Here is a 21,213-nt window from a genome sequence, read left to right as displayed (position 1 = left end):
TGTACATGCTTTGAGCTTCAAGGAACACTTAGAGCAAACCATGGGGCTGCCTCGGCACTGTTACCTGGCAACAGCTGATGAGACTTCTGAGAGGGGTGATGCAATGGGACGTTGCTGTAGTGTTTAGGGAAGTATAGCTTAGGATGTCTGTGTAAGAGACACCTTTGAATACAAGGTATTGTTGAAAGGTACCAGTTTGTCCAATTTGTAAATAGAACCTGAAGCATATATAGAATATGATTTTTGCAGTACAGGAGGTGTGTTCTCGTCAAGAGTATCTCTTGAGTTCTCTGAACTCCTAGGACTGTATTTGAAATGTAAACTCTATTTGTAATGCTGTCTTGTAAAAGGAGCATCCTAATTACACCACATCCCTCATACCATATAAAGATACCCTTCTTGAATGGATAATGTCAGTTTCTGTTTTGCTCAGCATGCTTTTATTGTGCTTCAAACTTCATTCTTTTAGCAGGTACTCTCTGCGTAAGCAGTAAGTTGGGAACTGGGGCTATTTGCAAAGGGTATCCTTATTAAAGGGGAAATGGCCCACTGTCATATGAAGTGATAGAACATAATGGCTGAAGGTGAAGCAGAGTTTAAAATGTAATACAATAGATCCTGTTTCATATTGTCTGTACAATCTAATCTACTTATAGTGTACCTTAACTGATATCTCGGTTCAGTGCTGCTTGTGGTGACATACAACTATTTTATCTATTCTCTCTTTCTGTTTTTTCAAGCGGTGTCACGAATGTTTTCCTCTTTTGAGTTCTGAAACCACAGTATTGAACACAGAGCTGTTCCATAAACTGAACAATAGGTATTAAAAAAACTAAACAGCTGCTAATGAACTGCTAAAGGCTGATTATTCCAGGTCATATTTACTGTACCCAGTGTGTGATACAGCATTCTTACCTGTCATATTTTCTCTTTGTAAATTAAGTTCAGGCATTCTCTTAAGTTTCTTCCAGACCATCTGCAGCAGCCCAAGAGTTAATCTGGAAGAAAGGCCAGTTTGGTACTTTATTCTTTGTTTAAATTCTATTCTGAAAGTTCATGGGCAATTTTGTTGTTGTTATGAAATTGTTTCTTTTCAAGATCACAACTCTTGGAGGCATTAATCTCCTTCAAATCCCCTGAATCAGTAGGAATTGAAATTGATTAGTGCTTCTTAGTGTGAAATAGCTGACAGGAGCAAGCTCTGAGAATTTTTGCTCTTGCTGCTATTGGCATCTATTTTTTCTCCTGGGGTGCTTGTATCTTTTCACTTAGTGGGATAGCTGAGTATTTTGGTGATGTGTTTTTGTTTTAGTGGACATTAGGCCTAAATGTCAATTTGTAGGCTTTATGGCATCTTCCCTTGTGTGATAAAGATAAATCAGATCTTTCTTATTGATGACCATATATCAAAATGTGTTGTAGAGTGAACCAAGGTCTAAATTACTTTTCATATTTATAAGGCCAGACATTTTACTGAATGAATATCTGAGAGAATTGGAATATCGCAGCAATGTTGTTTGCTATTCACAATATAGAAATGTGTAAGCCTAGAAGAAAAGGTCCAACAGTAGTTATACCAGTTTGCTAACACATTATTCTTTTTGCTTCCTCTTAGTATTAACAAATGGTAAGGTCTCTTTTGGGTTCAGATCAGCAAAAAACCAAAGTTGTTTTTGTTACTCCCTGTAGATTAAGGCATTATTAAATAACATACACAGGTATAACAGCTTTGAGCAGCTTATGTGTTTATGACTATCTGTCCTTTTTTATCTGTACCCCCAAAACCTTTACTGATTTTCAAGTTCACTGTGAGCAGCAGTGGATATTGGGCATTGTCCAGCCACCTTTAGACAGTCACAGGATCACAGAATATGTTGAGTTGGAAGGCACCCACAAGGATCATTGAGTCCAGCTCCTGGCCCCCCAAGAGTCACACCATGTGCCTGAGAGCATTGTCCAAATGCTTCTTGAACTCGGTCAGGCTTGGTGCTGTGACCACTTCCATGGGGAGCCTGTCCCAGTACCTGACCACCCTCTGGGTAAAGAACCTTTTCCTGATACCCAACTTCAGCTTCCCCTGGCACAACTTCAGGCCGTTCCCTCGGGTCCTGTCACTGGTCACCACAGAGAAGAGATCAGTGCTGCTCCTCCTCTTCCCCTCACAAGGAAGCTGTAACTGCAGTGAGGTCTCCCCTCGGTCTCCTCTTCTCCAGGCTGAAAGACCAAGCGGCCTCAGCCACTCCTCATACGGCTCCCCCTCAAGGCCCTTCACCATCTTCGTTGTGATTCTTTGGACGCTTCTCTATAGTTTATTACCTTACACTGTGGTACCCAAAAGTGCCCCCAGCACTCGAGGTGAGGCCGCCCCAGTGCAGAGCAGAGCGGGACAACCCCTCCCTTGCCTGGCTGGCGATGCTGTGCCTGGTGCCCCCAGGACACCGGCTGACCCTCCTGGCTGCCAGGGCACTGCTGACTCATGTCCAACTCACCATTGACCAGGACCCCCAGGTCCCTCTCTGTGGTACTGCTCTCCAGCATTCCCCATACATTCTGTCTGTACATGCAGGGGTGCCCAATCCCAGGTGCAGAACCTGGCACTTCCCTTGCTGAACTTTACACGGTTGGGCTAATCTGCTGAGGTCTCTCTGCAGGGTCTCCCTGCCTTTGAGGGAGTCAACAGCTCCTCCCAGTTTTGCATCATCTGTGAACTTGCTTAGTATCCCAGTCCTGCCTCTTGTCTGGGAATATGTCAAGGCAATTGCTTGTGGTTTGCCTTGGTCTTTGTTACGGAATTTAACTTAGATGGCTATAGGCCTGGAAAGGATAACCCAAATAATACATTTATAATTTATTAAATTTAGTTCTTTAGAAGTTCTTTTGATAGCTGCTCCTTGAAGATAGCTGCTGAAGGAGGTTTAAAATCAGTGGATTCTATCTTGTATGCCTATTATTATTTTTGAAGCCTGTTAGAGGAGAGAAATTATGCAAATTGGTGTCACGCTAGGCTACTGCACACATGCTGGTAATGCATAACAACTAGCTCACTGATGAAAATGCTTCATCTTAAGCAAGAGTCATTGTCAGCACTAAGATTCTTTGTATCATGATTAACAGTTTATTATTTTTCTTATGGATAAAAGAGAGTATCTCTTCTTATTAAAAATCCTCATTAGAATAAAACTGCTGTAAAATAAATACTGGAGAATTATGGTAATGAATTATGATTGATTGCATTATACAATTAAGGTATATTGTGAAACAATAGGAAGATCCCTTCAAAATATTAAGTAGTTGTTGTTCACTCTCTGTGAATGACAAAGTGGCTTTAATTCTTCAGCTCCTGCTTGTAAAAGACTTGATAAATAGATCAAGCTCACTATCAATTAGTGTCACAATGATCTTTAGCATTAATGAAGTGAAGCTGCTAGGATTGAAGCAATTTATTTGTAGTTCCACGACAGCATCTTAAGCTAACACACACTACACACACTACTGTTGTCTAATACTGGGCATGAGAACCAGTACATGGAACACACAGTTCTTTGCAGCACTGGCTGATACAAGCTCTCCTTGTGACGAAGCTATCTTGGTGCTGAAGAATTCTGATACGCTTAGCAGGATAGAAATCCAATATAAGATAAGCTGGTTTCAGAAAATAGGTCACTAATGTAAGGTTGTAGTTATTTTCTTCCAAAGTTTATCCTACCTCTGTCTTAGATTTCTTTTTCCTCGTCTGTCCACAAAGCATATCAAACTTTCTGAGTAAGACTGCAGTGAAGAGCCTGGTTTTGGTGTACGGGTCATCATTCTGTTGCAGCATTTCATCCATCCATTTTAGCACTAACACATGCATTTTGTTTGCCCTGTTAAATTGCTACTGAAGGAGGCAGAGAAAACCTTCTCAGGTATTGATTTTTCACACATGGCGAGTATACCTGGAAGTCACAGTTTATAACTGAATGGCTCATGAGATTATAAGCTTCATTTTAGTGCTGAGTTCAGAGCCTGAGGTGAAACTGATGTGTTAGCTGTTAGTCATTTGTAACTGCTTTAGTGCATTTTGCTTGTTGGAGTTCTATTTAAATAGCTTATATAAATAGCATTTGTGCAATAGGAATGCCGCTGATCAGAACCTATTGTTTGAGTTCTTAACAGGCTTTCAGATATTTGGATTTGGTCTTGGAAAATAATTTCTGCTTAATAATGTTTAATTAATTTAATAATCATGGTAACTGACTAGGTACATAATTTTATTCAGCATTTGGTCCTTGGAGTTGAAGATATGGAAACGATTAATTAGCAGTCAAATAAATGAAATGTGTTATAGCTCCATGTGAATGATCAGGGGCTTTATTTTCAGTGGTACTCAAAACTTCAATAGAAGTTTTTGTTGATTTCTGTTTTAGTAGCAAGGTACTCTTTACCTCACAGGGTAAGATGACTGTCAAAAATACTTGGTTTACCATGTGCAGGAAGTGATGTTTTGCAATAATTTGATTCTCAGCAAAGCATTCAGTCTTTCATCACTGAATATAATTTTCTGTGTTAGCCCCAGTTAGTTTCTTAAATACACCGTGCCTACCAGAAAACCTTGGAAGTGTCATTTTCCATTAATAATACATTTTGCTAATTTTGTGAAAATAAAAGAAAAACATATTTTTTACATATTGGCAAGAAGTGCAGATTTGCTACGCTAGTCATCTCTGAATTATGCAGTCTGCATATGCTTTGACCATTTTTTTTGCATAACTTTCAATGTCAGTAGTGATGTTAGGAGATTTACGTTGAACCTTAGTGAAACAGTCTTGAAGTTTTTTGAGAAAATCCTTTCTCACGGAAGATTGTATCCAGATTTGACAGAGAAGTAGAAATCCCCCAAATAAAAAAGTTCCTACAGTTTTCATAAAAATCTTTGTCAGGCTAGAGGAATCAGCCATAAACACAGTCCCCTCTGAGGGGTGGTATAGGTTGTATTTTGTTCTTGATACATTCTAATTTGGTTGTTTTACCTGTGTGCTAAAAATGCCAGCTAAAGCAGATACTTTCTTTTGGAGATATCAGAGAAAAGAAAGAATGAAAGTTATTATGATGGTGTCTTGGGTAAAAGATGCAGACTGTTCAAATTCATTAGTTTAACTTCATCAACCAAGTTGCTTTTTAGTTTTCTTAAGTTTTGTGAATTACTGTTTACAAATCTTTTCATCCTACTTAGATTTCAGCTGTTGTGCATATTCAATTAAAGAAATTCCACTATGGAGACCAGAATAAAGCATATTCTATCTATAAAATCCTATGGAAATGAGTGGGATTGGGTAATTCTAACAGAAAGAGATTTGATTGTGAATATAATACCATTGACATTAGCAAAAATTAGATAGAAGAATCAAAGCACCAAGAAACTTTCTGAAGTATTAAGGAATATTTACAGTAAAAAAGATGGAGTGACTAGACTTTACCCTCACCTTTAAGACCTTCCTACTCTAGAAAATCCCAGTGGCTGCTTGTTCTGTTCTTGATTCTGCAGTAGATTGAGACAGTGTTTAATTTATCTTATCGTGAGTGACCCCATTCTGTGCATGTTAAGCAGATCTCTTTAAGACCAGTACTACACTGCTTGCAAGAACCATTCATCTAGCAAATAGCTTGAGATGAAGCAACCTGGTATGACTGTTGTATTCATATGCAGATGACATGGAGCCATGGGTCTGTGGTAAAAGGGCAGCAACTTCAGAATTAACTTCTGGGAAGCAGAAGAAATCTGACTTTCATGGGAGATGCAGTTATTAAGGATCCAAGGTGCAATGTTAACTGGACCCCATGAAAGATGGAAGTTCATCAAGAGTGTTGTGGCACTTACTTGGGAGTCACAGGATGAGGTGCTAAGTAGTTCTGGAGTAAAATAACTTTGTCACTCAGCAGTGAAGTCAGCAGTGCCTCCTGATCTGACACAGTCCTGCTGAAAAGACTGAAAATGCACAACCAATTAGAAGAATGCGGGGGAGCTGGTCAGAGGCCAAGCTGTACTTTACCTTTGCCTTCATTCATCCTGGATCTGTCAATGAAACTGGTTGATCAGGATGATGTATTCACCCCCTGCCCTGAGTAGTTTGATTTATATGGACAATACAAAAATGATCAAACACTATTGGACTAAGGCTATGTTGTTCTCATAAATATAAGGGTCCAATAAGAGTTTACTTACAAACATTTGTAATGCAACACATTATGATGCAATGAATCTAAATGAAAACATGTACTGGATTGTCTGGACTAGGCACATGCGTCTTTCCTACCATACATGTTCCAGGGTACTAATGGAGAGTTTTCTGGTTTAGATTCAAAGACTTGGTCCAAGAATTTGAGTTAAGGTTATGATCTTACCAGTGCCTTCAGTTCAGAACTGATTTAGGAGTGGTGGTGTGAAATTTTTACCATTTGACTAGAGTGTTCAGAAATCAAGTTCTTTGTTCTCTTTATTTCTAGAGAAATAGGTGACATTTACATTTCTGTGCCATGTTGTTAGTAGCCAGTTTTGGGGTCAGTTTGTTGTAGTTGATACTAGGAATGTGGTTGTGATTCATACTGTAATGAACTGGAAGCATAGACAAGACAAGGGAGCAAATAATCCCAATGCTTTCATCAGAGCTACTGTCCAGACACAATCCATTGCCACTGGTTATCACTCAGTTCTGGCCCTGTAGCTAATACTGCAAGTCTAAAAGCTTAGAGTATCTAGTCCATCCATGCAAAGGAAGCAAAAGAACATAAAATAACAAAGATACTCCTGAATTTAAAGGACTTTACGTAGACAATGAGAATGTATGTAAGCACAAATAATAAAAACTTTAAGAAGTTTAAGTTAGAATATGTGGAAAGGGAGAACATGTTTCCCACTTATGTCCTCTCTGTTTCCAATTTTGAGTACTCAGAGTTGATTTCATGGTTTATATATTCAAGTGAGACTTGTTCTATGAATTGAATTTAGCTGGAGCCTTCTCAGGGATCTACCTTTCATCTATAGATAACAGCAGTTCTATTCTTGGTTGTCTTGTTTTGTCCCTTATGTTTGCTTAGTGAAAATATGTGATCAGCTGAAGTATAGGCCTTTTTTTTTTTTTGTAAGTTGTATAGCATCAATAACAGCTTTTGAACATATTTTTATCCTTCTCCTTCATCTTCTTCCATCACTTCCATCTTTTTATCCCAAAAAGAACTATCCACAGCACATTCTGCAGTCCCTCTTTCTGAGTCCAACTGACAGCAGTTACAGGATGGTATCTTGATAGATTTTTTTTTTTGGTATGCTTCATTTCAAGATATTGACATCCTCTTTGTTTTAACCTAGTCAGTGAGAAACAGCAGGATGAGAATAGCAGAGGAAGCTGTTCCGACTATTGATTTTCTTGTGCCTTTTGTTGGTTCATTACTCATGGTGAGGTGAGGCCGTAGCTGATAATGTCAACTCTACCTTCTGAATTCTTCTATCAAGGAGTTGTCATTTAGTGTGGAACCAACAGTGAGTTCCCTACAAGTAGTGAAATACCTTACTTTCGAATATGTCATTCTTACTTTTCCACAGTATTTGTAAATGCCAGAAGTGCACAACCCAGCTGTTGCATGAGAGAGACAAGAGGGCTAAGGCAAATGGAACATTGCAAAAAGGAGCTATGTCCATGAATTATTTGTATGGAAAGAGTATTTTCGCTACTTTCACTAGTATTGGCTGGTATTGCTATCGTGTCCCTACCAGCTGTAAGAGAATTCAAAACTGCCTAGTACTGTGTATCATGATGGTTAGAAAGCACCAGGCTGAAGTGAGGCTCTTACTAATTCTAAAATCTCTACAGATGGTGCATCTTGCTGTAAGCTACAAGAGGGTATATGTTGGAATGCAGAATGCAGTCACTGTTGTGAGCGAGGTGGTAGTGAAAATGGAACAATGATTGTAAAGCTATTTCTCTGGCTTATGAGTCGCTTTTGTTCCTATAATTTTTCAGAAAGAGAGCTGTGATAATAGATTTGTGAGAAAAAGTTGCTGATTTTATTCCGGATGTAATTATTTCATTAACAAAATCTGCATGTTCTCTATAAAGTTTTGATTTTTTTGTGTTGTTTTCACAACCTAGGTGAATATCACAGTAGAACTTCTGGGACACCACACATTTTTCCAGATGGCTTTTCTGAGGCTGTTTAGAGCCATGGAATACAATCAAAAGGCTGTGGTTCGCAGATGGAAAATTGATTTGTGCACTGTCTGTAACCTATACTTCTTTTATGATATCTTACGTCTTACATGAGACACATAATACATGTAGCCTCTTTATCATGGGGATACTGCTAAGGGATGATAACATGCAGTCATTGATTCTAATGTTGATCTTAGAGAGAAATATTTTCTTTAAAGGTAGAAAAATGTTGCATGCACATTTGTCTGACTGCCATTTAAGTTAGTCTGTCATGCCTGGTCTGATTTAATTTGTTCTGATGGTACAGGTTTACAAAATAGAAGAAGTCAGGTGTTATGAGAGAATAATGAAATTTACTTTGATGGGGAATATCTCTTTTCATGACTAAAAGAAAGAAACAGTGTCAGTGTCTGAAGCCTGTTAATAAATATGTGTCTTATCTTATTGTTTGTCTTGGTTGGTCAGCTTTTTCAAGATTTATTTTAAGTTACTATCTCTGCTTAAAAGAAAAAAGTCATGGTATTTGTCCGTATTCAAGCCTCAGAGCAGCTTGAGTAGACTCCATCAGGTTGTCCTTACTTGTGCTTTCATTCTGTCTTTTCCCAAGTATGCAAAACAGGTTAGAGTGCTAGGGGCTTGTTGATGCCATGTAGTCATGCCTCACATTGCGTAAACACGTGCAGTCCCAAATAGCTTTGTGTAATAAGTTCCCTATCCAGTAGAGTTAATTGCCAAAGTGTAATTTTTCAACATCTGGTGTGGGCTATTTTGCTTGCCTTCAAGGAACAAATTTAACCACTGAGAAGTTTTCTCCAACTGATGGCAGAAATACTTTTAATTGGTAAGTCCCTAGTATGTTGAGGCTTCCTCTGGGGAGAATGTTGCTAAGTTTTTTACGGCTAGAAGCCACTCTTGGTACATCATTTCAAAACCCAGAGATGTGTGAGGCCTGATGTGAGGGGAGTAAAAGGAGAAATTTCTTCCTAAATAAATTTCAGCTGCAGTATTTTAGTGTTAAGATCTTCTGAATGTGTCGTTGTTGCAGAAGTGGCTGTGTTCATACACAACTTTTCACTGTATTAAAAAAAAGTGAATGGAAGCCTTTGTTAAAACAAGGGTGTTTTATTTTCTGAAGCTCAACAAATCAGGAAATAGAAAAAGAAAAGCACAAACTTACTTTACAACTTCAGCCTTTCCCCATAATGTTTACATTTTGTGGTGGTTTCAGGTTTTTTAAATCCAGATTTTACATTATTGAAGATAATAGCAGATACTGGTTTTTTTTCTTTTTTGTACTGTAAAACACTGACTTCTGTTGTAGGAATGCAATAATATTATAGAGGCAAAAGGTGCTTTCACTGATGACAGGTGTAGAACCTTACTTAGACAGGTATTGCTTTAGTTCAAGAAGAGACTGTTTTGGTTTAAACAGAAGAGGTTTGTGGTACATATTTCACATCTCTGATTCCATGTAATGCATATGCTATCTGTAAGTGCTGTCGTGTTATCACAATGCATAAGAATGCTCACTAAAATTTTTCTTTGGTCCTCCATCATGACTCCATCTGTAAAAATTGTGCATTAGACTTTATTTTGCCAGCACTGTCTTCTGGCATAAAGAAATGTTAATGTGTTTTGAAAATTTGGATATACCATTTTAAGGGTTTTGTTATTCAGAACAAGAGCAGGAAATGACATTTGATTTTTTTTTTCGGAGGAAAAAACTTATTTATCCACAACAGCTGCTTGGAGGGACACATCATAATATTATGTTGCTACAAAGAGTGCCATGCCTCATCTTCTGGCAAATCTGTGTGATAGGGTACTTGTTTTAGTGACAGAGAACTAAATATTAGTCTGTCTCTGTTTACCTTGTAAGGTTGTATCAAAGCTATTCCAGTCTATTCTCCTCTGTTTCTTTGCACATGAATGTCTGAAGCATTTCACCTAAAGCATTAAAACCATGTGTTCAATACATTGTTGTGTTGGGGTTTTTTTGTGAGGTGCAACTGTTCCCTTGTTTGGATTCTCCACCACCCGCCCCCCGCAAGCAAACCTTGTTCTTAAGGTTGGTTTATCAGGAGCTCCATATCTGTGGCTGCTGTTTCAGTGTGTGCAGTACTACAGTCTGTTCACTGATTTCAGAGAAGTCTTTCACCTGACCTGCTTCTCTGATGACGTACTAAGTATGTGTGTTCAGAATGCTGTGCTTTATTTGCAGCGTATTGGATCAAATATTGAGAAGCTGTCCTAATAACTTACATTATACTTACATTATTATAACAGATAAATGATATTGATTCTAGCTTTTTTTTTTTTTTTAAACTCACTCCCTTTTTTTTTTCCTTCTTTTTTTTTTTGGCCTTCTTTTGGTGAAGAGACCAAAGCAATTTAATACATTATTTGGCACCAGCTTTGGTGCAAATACAGTTTTACCAAGGAGGGAAATAGAGGTTTTCTCTATTCAGTTATCACTGATGCTAGAAATGGTGAAGAGGTAAGGCAGCAAGTTTTAAAAATTATTTCAGGCAGATTTGCAGATATCAGGTATGCTTAGAAAGAAGTGGCTCAAACCTTAAAGTTTTAAGTGTATGTTTGAGGTGCTTGTTGATCCCTCTCCAAAAATTTTGAATGTTGCCTTCAGTTCCTTTTGTCACAGTCACACTCTTATGATTGGATACACTTGGACTTTACATCTCCTGGTTAAGCATACAGATAGCTAATATACCTACTGACAGCCACCAAATGGGCAAACAATTTTCTTTCTTAGGGAAACCATCAACCAGTGAGCTTCCCTAATGGTGATTAATATAGGAAGGTTAAGTTAATCCCATCTTAAACTTCATCTTTCCTTTCTATAATTCCAGTTCAGGGACAAGACATATCTTCTCAATACTTGAAATGAAATCCTAAAATGGTATTGTCATTTTCCTAATCACCAGAACTTACCATGTATATAATCCCAGGGTGGGAAGGAGCCCTTTGCATAGGCTGCAGTGATCCATTTGCAGCAGGATACACTCAGGAGTGTTTGGGGAAACAAGTCCCCTGACCTGGAGATCTTCTGGAGGTGTTCAGCCAGTGTAACAGACCATAACAAACTCTGACTGGCACACATAGAGAGAGACAAGTGCAATTGTTGAGAAACATCTCAACAGTGATGGATCACCCCAGTGATGTACCTGTTGCCTATTTTCAAGTTGACTTGTATTTTATGAGACCAGCCAGTCCAGTCTTAACTTTTGTTACTTATATGTAGCCCTGTTGTATATATGTCAAATATAATGAGGCTATACCTACTGAATGCCTGTCGGGCAATCTCCAGGGAGAATTACACAAATTTATGTAAAAACCCTGACATGGCTCTTTAAAGCATCAGAAATAGGGCCTCATTTCATGAGCTGTGTTAATTCAGTTGTGTAAAATGTCCAATAGAAGAGTGTGCAGTAGAGGGAGGAGTATATTTTGTCAGAACTTGTTAAAATGTGCTTAGAATGGTGCTGCATATGGGCAAATAATGCACTAAAGTAAGGAAAGAGAAGTGGTCTCCAGAGTTTTCTTTCCATTCTTTTCATTGAGTGATCTTACTTTTTTGTTTGTTTTCGTTTGTGATTCTATCTGTATTTCTTCTTAAATTAGGACAATATTTGATTTCTTTATCATAAGATGCCTTCTCTAGAAGAGTTACTTAGGGCTTCCCACTGTATGTATGTCTGCTTTATTTTCCAGGAAGCCATTGTATGGATTGTTTCAATATAATTCCAGTATGATTGGACTAGAATCATTAGCCGATCCCTCAGATACCTGGGAAATTATAGAGACTATTGGGAAAGGCACTTACGGTAAAGTCTATAAGGTTGCTAATAAGAAAGATGGAAGCTTGGCAGCAGTAAAGATTCTGGATCCGGTCAGTGTAAGTAAAAAATATTAAATTGTAACTTCAATGTTAATTTAAAAGAATTCTCAGAGTTGAAATGTAAATCAAATGTGTAAGATATTGAGGAAATCCAGAAGGGAACAATTTTACAGAATGCATTAACAGAAGGAGTTTAGTACCAGCAACTGAACCACACAAAATTTCATCATCTTATTTGAGGACAGCATTTGCCTTGTTTCTATTTTAGATCTGTGTAATTCTTTTGCTACAAATTTAGTTATCTTTGCTTGGAGCATGCAAATTATGAGAAGGCACAGAGGCATTCCTTATAGGGCCTACTGTAGCAGGGAAAACACAAGATGCTGTTAACCATAATGTTCTTGTTCTGTTCTGTGTACTCCCTAAAAGAATTACTTTTCCCATCATAGAAACACTGTGATCTTTATGATATTTTAGAGTTACCTTTTATAAGCAGGTAATAGTATGAGGCAGTAGTTGAGATAGAAAGAGAAGAGCACATCCCAGATCCTCAGAGGTAGTTCTGTGCCAGATCTGGTTTTAGTGAGTATTAAATGCCTAGCTTCCCATGAGAACCAAGGCCTTAGTTTTCAATAGAAGATGTAACTGGCAGCTGTTCAGGCTGGATCAAGCTGGAGTTTGATCATGACAGCTGGGCTAAAATATTTACTAAAAAATGTTATGTTTCTGTCATCAGCCACTACTGAAATTCATGGTGGTTTTCTCTTGTATAAATCTGAGGAAGGCCCAAGCTTAAATTTTCTAATAGTCAAGTCTGTGCAGAAATAAAGAAAGTTTCAGTGCTTAAGCACTGAGTCGTGGCCTGTATGCTGGTATGAACAGTATTTTGTAATTGTCACAGAATTCTTCCATTAATAAATCCCTACTAACCTTTTCTTATTTCATGGGTGGTTGTTTTGTCTCTCTTTCATTATTTCTGGTGTATGTCTTTCATTAGAAGAATGTATTTGGTTTTATTGATGGCCTGTTTGAGGTTTTGTGAAATTGTTCTCTGTTTAGTCCTATCTGATGACCATAGAAAAAGGAATAAATCAAGGGTTCATGTATTTACCTTTAGCTCACATGTTAAAAACATGCTTGATTTAAAACACATTAAAAGTCATACATGTGTAAATTTCTTAGACAACTGAGCAGAGTTAAGTATAATTTTTAATTTACTTGTTGAGTATATTATGCACTGAAAGAATTCTTGAAGAACAGCTGCTTGATTTACAGCCTTAACTTTTTTGTATGTAAGAAAAGCACAAGTGGTGCAATTCTGTGTGCATTAAATGTCCTGTATAGTGTACTTCAAGCTGCATTAAAGTAAAACTATTTAAAAGTACAAAGTAATTAAAAAATAGTTCTTTTTATCCATGAGAATTTGTTCTTGCTTTATTGGGAGTCACTGTCTTTATATCTTCTGTATGTTTGTGTTTTTTATTTAGGATGTAGATGAAGAAATTGAAGCTGAATATAATATTTTGCAGTTTCTTCCCAATCATCCTAATGTTGTTAGATTTTATGGGATGTTTTACAAAGCAGATCAATATGTGGGAGGACAGCTCTGGCTAGTACTTGAGGTAAAAACGTTTTGACAATATTATGTCTTACCTTTGCAAATGTGGTTGGGTTTTTGTTTGTTATTGCTAAAGGAGTCACAGTCTTTCATGATTTTCTGATAGATGATGTGTGGTAGCCTACTGTTGAAAATCACACCCAAACTTAAAATTTTGTTTACTAGGGAATGGTCTTGCATTTAATTTCTGTTTGAATTGCTACATTCTACCTCTAAAATAAGCAAATCCTTTTGGTTTTTTCTTGTTAGAGGAAGCATTAGATAAGACCTTTATCTAAACTTTTGGGGAACTTGGGCATTTGAGGAGAATGCAAACAATGATGAAATAGTGGCATGGAGGGTAGTTAACAAATAAGCTGCCTACTGCAAAAGTGAACAGAGAAAGAGTAATGGGAAAGTGTTTTATGGTAATTTTAAACTAGGAGCTAGTTGTTGTTGGAAATCTAGCAACAGAAATGCCTTCTATTAACTCTTTGTGTTCAGTGGCAATCAGTATTCTTACAATGTCAAATGTATTTTGGTGGTCTTGTTTCCAGTTAAGTGACTGCCAAAGGTGGTTGTGAAATGAGGATTTCATTCTAGGCTTCATTGATGCAGACCTCTGCACAGGCAGTTACTGCTCTGATGAGCAGTAACAAACCATTCCAACCTTTCTTTCTTTCACAACTAGACTGGTAGAAGCTAGGATTCACTTTTTAATTATTGTTCTAGAAATTCCACTCCCTGTCCTTGAATGATGACTAGAATCAGAATAAGGAATCTTTATTTCCACTACAAGTTGTAGAATCCCAACAAACCATCTAACTTTTATCTACTGGAGCAGTATGTAGCTTGAATGAGAACTTTTGAATATGTTTTCCTTTTAAATTTCAGTAAAGATTAAAAAGAGACCTTAGTATTTTTGATTTGGCGTTGGGTTTTTTGTATGCATGCTGGCTTTGTGTTGAGTATGGGCTTGGTTTCCTATGTGTTTTCTTTTTTAATAAAAGAGTCTTGTCTCTAAAGATCCACCAAGTGCCAAATGACAAAATTTTATAGAGCAAAATATTTAATAAAATTGAATGTAGAATTTGAGCAAGTTGTATGTGTGCATAAACTTTATAAATTAAGTATGTGCATTTCAAGTGGTTTTTGGTGCACACAATCCAAAGTTTGGAAGAAATTTGATGTTATTAAAATGGTATTTTCCTTACATGGAAAAATTTACCAGACAAGCCAAACTATTCCTTGCCTTGGAATTTACAGCAGATTTATGTATGCATAGCAGTGACTCATGTTATTATAAATTAATGACACATTTTCAGTAAAAGGGAATATACAAAGTATTGAGACTTTGATCCCTGAGTCTTTGATGAAATACATTCATTTGATGTGTGACTTCCAAAATTTGTAATAAAAAGGTGGATTTTTTTTTCCTTTAGGCACAATTTTGCCTTGTTTACTCACAAGCAGGACCTTACTTTGATAAATGCTTGTGATGAGGAAGGTGGCAAAAGTGGACACTTTAAGTGTTTTTATGATGATGGAAGTCTTGGACAACTGTAAAGCAAACTTCTCTACTTTTCCATTCAAATGTGCATCTCTCCACCTTTTAAAGTATTAACATTAGGTATAAAGTGGTAATGAAGTTTTCAAATTCATTTTGTTCTAGCTCTTTGCTGGAGTATCAAGAATAGTGCCACAGACAGCTGCAGTAGTGTTTGTGGGATTTATTTTTGAGTCAGTCATTCATTTAACATATCCTACCAGCCAGCTGTCAGTCTGTGTTATTTTTCAGTCGCAACCAGCTTGGGGTTTTTTTGAAGTTAGGGCATACTCTTATATATTTTATTTGCAGGCTATAGATAAGTTTAATATAGCCTGTCTAAACAGAACATTTAACTCAATGAAAGCAATAAGAAGAAAACTTTGACTTAATGACTTCTCAGCAAATGGTTAACCATGGGAAAAAAAACATGCACTTTCATGTAAATACATACAAGGGTTGATATTGACCTGAATGCTTCCACAAATTAATTAAAGATAAGAAAAAAATTCCCTACTAATGAACTAAAAAATAAAGTCAAATTCCTGCAGAGCTAATCAATGTTTTAAGTGATGAAGTTTTGCTTCAAGGTCCTTGCCATGAACTAAAACTTCTAGTCTAGTGAAATTTTTTTGATGCAAGGGGAATTAGTAGCAAGTTCAGGAAAGTATTAGCATATAACAGAAATCAGTGGTTGAACTGATGCACAGTTCATATAAGCTGTTTGATAGATGCAGATCTTGAGAGTTTGTATAACTTTGTACTGTTCTCCTGATTTATGCTGCAGTTTTTTAAACTGATAATGTAAATGAACTTGTGTTGAAATGCATGTGATTCTCTGGCAGAAACGTTGGTAAGAGTGCTGGCCACAAAGGCATAGAGGAGAAAATTCAGTGAAAGAAAAGCAGTCAGTTCTCCCATCTTTTTTTTTTTGGTCAAACAATTATGAATATCAAGGTAATAAAAGGAAAGAGAGAGGAGAAAGGATAGATAACAGTGCCTGCTGAGAATGGCATGGACAGTAAACTAAAGGTGTGGATGAGAACATATTTACTAAGATTCTAATTTTACTTTGTCTCCTTCTCTTTTGATATTTGGCAGCCCATTAGTAGAAAATGCTCGGAAGAAGGTTCTTTTCTGGATTAGAGTGTTTCTCTGTTGTTGACAGCACATGGCATCAAATCTTAGTATAAAATATGGCTGCTGTCTATTTTATATTGCCTGCCATCAGGAGCACTGATGGAGTGAAAGTTTAAAATGACTAATTTGTTGCTTCCCAGTTATCAAGAGCATCAATCTTTGCTGTCTGGCCTTTGCACAAAAGGATTTTTTCAAAAAGACAATGCATGTGCTGTTGTGAAAATACTCAAATAATGTAAATTGGATTTATAAATCCTCTTTTAACACTGAAATACCGTCCTGTTCCTAATATTTTTTTTAGTTGCATTTTATAAATTACACTTTATAATTTTCAGTTTTTGCTTACCTCCCCACACTCAGGCTGCTGTGATTTATTATTAACATCACTAATAAAAGGAGTTATTTTTTTCCCAGACTTGTGTTGTAGTACAGTTTTGCATGGTAGGTGTTTATAGCCTAAACAAGTATAGTGAGTAACTGAGGACTTGTCTTGCTTTTTTTTCCCTCCTCACAATTCCCCCCTTTCCAGCTGTGCAATGGAGGTTCTGTCACAGAGCTTGTCAAAGGCCTGCTGAAGTGTGGCCAAAGGTTGGATGAAGCTATAATCTCATACATCTTATATGGTGCTCTCTTGGTAAGGATGTTCATTGGGCTTGTAATGACAGCAGAGGGTGCAATTTACTTATCACATACATGCATTTTCCATTTATAAAGTATGGTAATGTTAACAATATTACATGGGCTATTATAGCAGCAGGGGTTGTATAAAGGCATGTAATCCAGTGGACAGGTGTTTCTGTAGAGTATGTACAGATTTTCTTCATTACATTCCCTAATAGTAGGGTAATTGTTTTTAAATAAGGGAGTAAACTTATTTTTGTTACTGCTGGTATATAGGGCCTTCAGCATTTACACAATAACCGGATCATTCATCGTGATGTGAAAGGCAACAACATTCTCCTGACAACAGAAGGTGGAGTCAAGCTCGTTGACTTTGGTAATGACCACTTCCCCTTTGTTTTCTTGATACATGCAGTTTAGCCAAAGGCATCTGTTTACTTTCCCCTGGGAAGGCAGAATGTCACAGCAAGAGACGTTTTCAGAAGCATACTCAGAACTATTTTAAGAAGGAAAAATGCAAAAGGAAACCGATTACAGCAGGAATAAAAATCTGGCTAAAAATCAGTAAGAGAGCTTTAACTTTCAAAAGCTTAAACATAATTTAATAATTTTTAAAAGTTCTAAAGGTAACGTTTTATTTACAAAGTTCTTTTGCATTTCAGAAGAAACGTCAGTTTCAGGAGTTGTCCTCCTAATTTAAATTTAGATATTCTATCTTTTGCATATGAAAAGGAAACATTGTTTCTGTAATGGCTTTTGATAGCCTTAAGCATGTTTTTTCCCCTCTGAGCAGAAGGTAAAATAGTCCCTTGGGTCCAAAACCAACATCCATTTAATTTGTGATTATTGCTCTTAGATTTGAGCATTGCCAGTCTGGGAGCATCATAAGAAACAAGAAGGAGATAGGGAGGGAGGGTGATAGAAAGGGACTTGGCAATAGATTTAAAGTCAGTTCAATTTTTTTCCCTTTGAGCACGCACATAGAAAAATAAATAAATGCTTTAGTCCCTCAGATATGTATGCAAGGGAGTGGACAATTTTATTAAAGGTAACAGAAGCAGATTATTGGTAGTATGATTTATTAATGAAACCATATAATGCATAAGGTAATCACCATTGAAAATAGTGTTGTGTGAATAATATGTTTGTTTAGCAGTGCATGAAGGTAAAGAAAAATGTTCACAAAATGAGAGTAGGGTAAAATGGTATGTAAAAAAATTCTGCAAATAATAATATTCTTAAAAAATCCTAAAATATTAAATTTATGCAGTGAAAAGAAAATTGTGTACTGATGATGGCACGGTATTACAAATTTAACGCACATATATAGTGGAGATGCTAAAGTAAGCTGGCACACCGGAGATGCATTAGTATTTTCTAGGGACAGAAATTCATTATTTTGAATTGTAAAGGCAGCAATTAAAATAGTGCTAGGAGAAACATATTACCTGAAGCAAAATTTGGAGTGAGTCCCTGACCTAGTACAAGAGAGGAAGATCCCTTCACATTTGGGGGGATTTTGGCAGTCTGATCTTTGTTTTTACTCCATTATGGGAAAAGTTGGTTTTTCTTGCCAAAGCAAAATGTTATTATCAGATGTTTTAAAGGCTTTAGAGACAGATCAGTGTGCTGCAACCCCAAGTAGCACATTCAAGGAAACTGAGATTCCCAATCTCTCTGATTCTACATTTAGGTTTCAGGGGTTTTCTCCTACTTTTTAAGTTATGACAGTAGCACTAGAAAATCACAACAAATATGACAGGTTGAGAAAAAAATGAGACTTAAATCTTGAGTGTTCCCTACTGCTTAACAGTTAGGAAATGCCAAGAAATGCCCACATATCTATGGGCTTTCTGACTAAAGAAGTATCAGGTGCCAAGCTTTTATTAAGTTACTATTGACGCCTTAAGAGGCCTCCTAGAAACAAAGACTAGACAGGAGTAAGGGAATAAAAGTAGGTATTTATTTGAAGGGCCTTCAAAGGTACCCCCTGGGGAGCCAGAGGCTACTGCCAAGATGGACCCCCAAGATGGACGACAGGTCATGAGTTCTTCACTCTTTTATAGCTTTGATTCATTTGCATAGCAGGGTTAATTCTCCAATTAAATCTTCAGTTTTCCCCTCAGCTTAACCCACCTTAGCGGCTCTTTGGTTTATACTTTTGGGCCTAGGACAGCCTAAGTGTCCTTGAAGAGCAGACCCAGAGAGGCTTTGTTATGTCTACCTAGCAGGAGAGCAGAAATTAACAGGCTACAAGAAGCTTTCAGAGTTGCACACTAAGCAGTAGAGAATTTGAAAAATAAAAAAGTTGAAACCTAAGGCATCCCTGTTTTTCCTGTCTTGTCCACTGCTGTAGCCACAGAAGGGTCTCTGGGAATGATTTAGGACTGAGTCACAGGTGATATTGTTTGTAGAACTGTTTTGTCTCATTTTTTTACAGAAAGTGGAAGAGAAATAGTAAAATTGCAAGGAGTTCAGGAAGAGCAGGGACTCACAGTTGAGACAGTTAATGGCATCAAATTGGAGATTATTCTTGCTTCTGCCAGTGTTTCTCTGTGATGCTGGAGGGTCACTTACATCAAGCTCTGTTTCTCATTTTCCCAATAGCCAGTTTGAAACATCTTGTCCTCCTTTGCAGAAGAACTGTGTGTTCTTGAACTGCAGCTGAGATCTATTATAGCTCTACTAGAGGCATGTGGAGTGCCTGAAAACTGAAAGATCTCAGATTAAGTACCCAAACACAGTGGATGCTTTGGATATTTTTAGGTTAATCCCTGGAACTAATAATCCTCTGCCATTTTGTGGGAATGTTAAGCAGATTTATTGTTTGATGAGTGGAAGAAGGAAATATGTCAAAAGAAAAAGAAAATAATAATTTTAAATTTAGTTTGGGATTGGATATATTAAATAAGTAATGAGAATTCAAATCAGTGGGGTTAAAAAAATTAAATTATGACTTATTCAGTGAATACTATCCATTCTATCCAGAGAATAAGACAGAATCTCGATGAAAAAAAAGGTGCTTCATATTCAAGGCTGTACATATGGATATTAGGTCACAAGAGAGGGTTACACAGATATCTTTGAGGCTTTACTTTCCTTTACTGCATGACTTTACAGCTTGTTTTTTCAATGTAACACACGTTTCTTCCCTCAATTTCTGTCGACAGCATTATATATTTGAATAAATGATGGTCACAGTAAATTGACCCAAAATGTCTGCAACTTATCATTAATTTATGCTCCCACTCTCCCTCTCTCAGTTCTTTGGTATTCTGCACTGTTTTGGAATATCCCTACATAGCAGCTATGAATTAAGCTGGCTGAAGAGAGATCACAGTGAAATGGACAGAGGCTTGTTGTATGTCCTAGCCATTAACTGTTTCACAGCAGTATTCAGGAAATCACTGAAGGCTTGCGATTACACTGAAAAATTAAAAACAAATATAGAATTTAATGTTGGAATCAGAAATCAAATAATTTAACTTATGAATCTAATTTTTTAAATTTATTGGCAGCAGTCAAGGTGTATTATGTGTTTCTGCTCATTTTTGTCTCTGGGTAATGCCAAAAGAGCAAACCACTGTGGCTTTTGTTTTTAAAAAATGTTAAAGCAAAAGATATTTCTAAATCAATATTGGCTTTGTGTCACCTCATTGGAATGCTACTGATCTGAACTCATTCAATTATGTGTCGACCAGAGCAGAGAAGATTTGCTGTCAAAGTTCGTTCTGATTTGTTAAATCAGAGTGTTTGATTGCACTCTAGTTCATTCTTTTGGTTTTTTTCAGTTATACTTCAGTAATCCAGCCTCAGTCAGCAAAGCTCTGAAGCTAATGTTTTGTTTTATGTGCTTAATTCCCTAAATACAAGCTGCAGTGTGAGCTTGAGCTTCTGAGCTTTCCTCATTAGGGAAAGATTTAAGCAAGTGCATAAGTGTTTTTGTTTTGTTGAACAGGAGCCTCTGCAAGTATGCTAGTGAACAAATCTCCAGCCAGTTCGGGCAGTAAATTTGTGAAACAGAAGTTTTAAAGTCAAGTTGTAATTTTAATAGTTACCATTTATACATATGAAAATAGCAGAAAGAAACCTGGGATATTTATGTGACAATGGAATTTTTGATTTTGAATGAAAGGGCTTCAAACTGAGAGTCATTCACAAAAAAAAATCTCTCAGAAACTCTGAAGAAAACAACAAGCTGAAATTGATCAAACAAATAATTTGCCCCTACTTTGGCCAGGCATTCTGCAGCTGTGCTCACACGTTT

General features: G+C 36.9%; 1 protein-coding gene across 19 annotated transcripts in view; it reads left to right on the top strand.

The window, feature by feature from the left end:
* The window catches only part of MYO3B (myosin IIIB), a 256,067-nt gene that overhangs the window by 15,467 nt on the left and 219,387 nt on the right, over positions 1–21,213 (top strand). For 17 of the 19 annotated variants that reach the window (XR_004241144.1, XM_032114004.1, XM_032114002.1 and 14 more), the window contains 4 exons: positions 11,916–12,099; positions 13,530–13,664; positions 16,855–16,959; positions 17,223–17,322. The exons of 1 other annotated variant lie outside the window; for it this stretch is intronic. Coding sequence is in view for 17 of the 18 variants with exons in the window: in XM_032114004.1 (XP_031969895.1) it covers positions 11,916–12,099; positions 13,530–13,664; positions 16,855–16,959; positions 17,223–17,322 (524 nt within the window). In the remaining variant the exon portion in view is untranslated. The remainder of the gene's footprint in view (positions 1–11,915; positions 12,100–13,529; positions 13,665–16,854; positions 16,960–17,222; positions 17,323–21,213) is intronic. One more of the 19 variants, XM_032114006.1, reaches the window with a different exon arrangement.

Source organism: Corvus moneduloides, chromosome 7 (assembly GCF_009650955.1).
Source record: "Corvus moneduloides isolate bCorMon1 chromosome 7, bCorMon1.pri, whole genome shotgun sequence".
Classification (NCBI taxonomy): domain Eukaryota; kingdom Metazoa; phylum Chordata; class Aves; order Passeriformes; family Corvidae; genus Corvus; species Corvus moneduloides.
The sequence above is the reverse complement of the archived record's forward strand: the minus strand, read 5'-3'. Positions and strand labels throughout refer to the sequence as shown.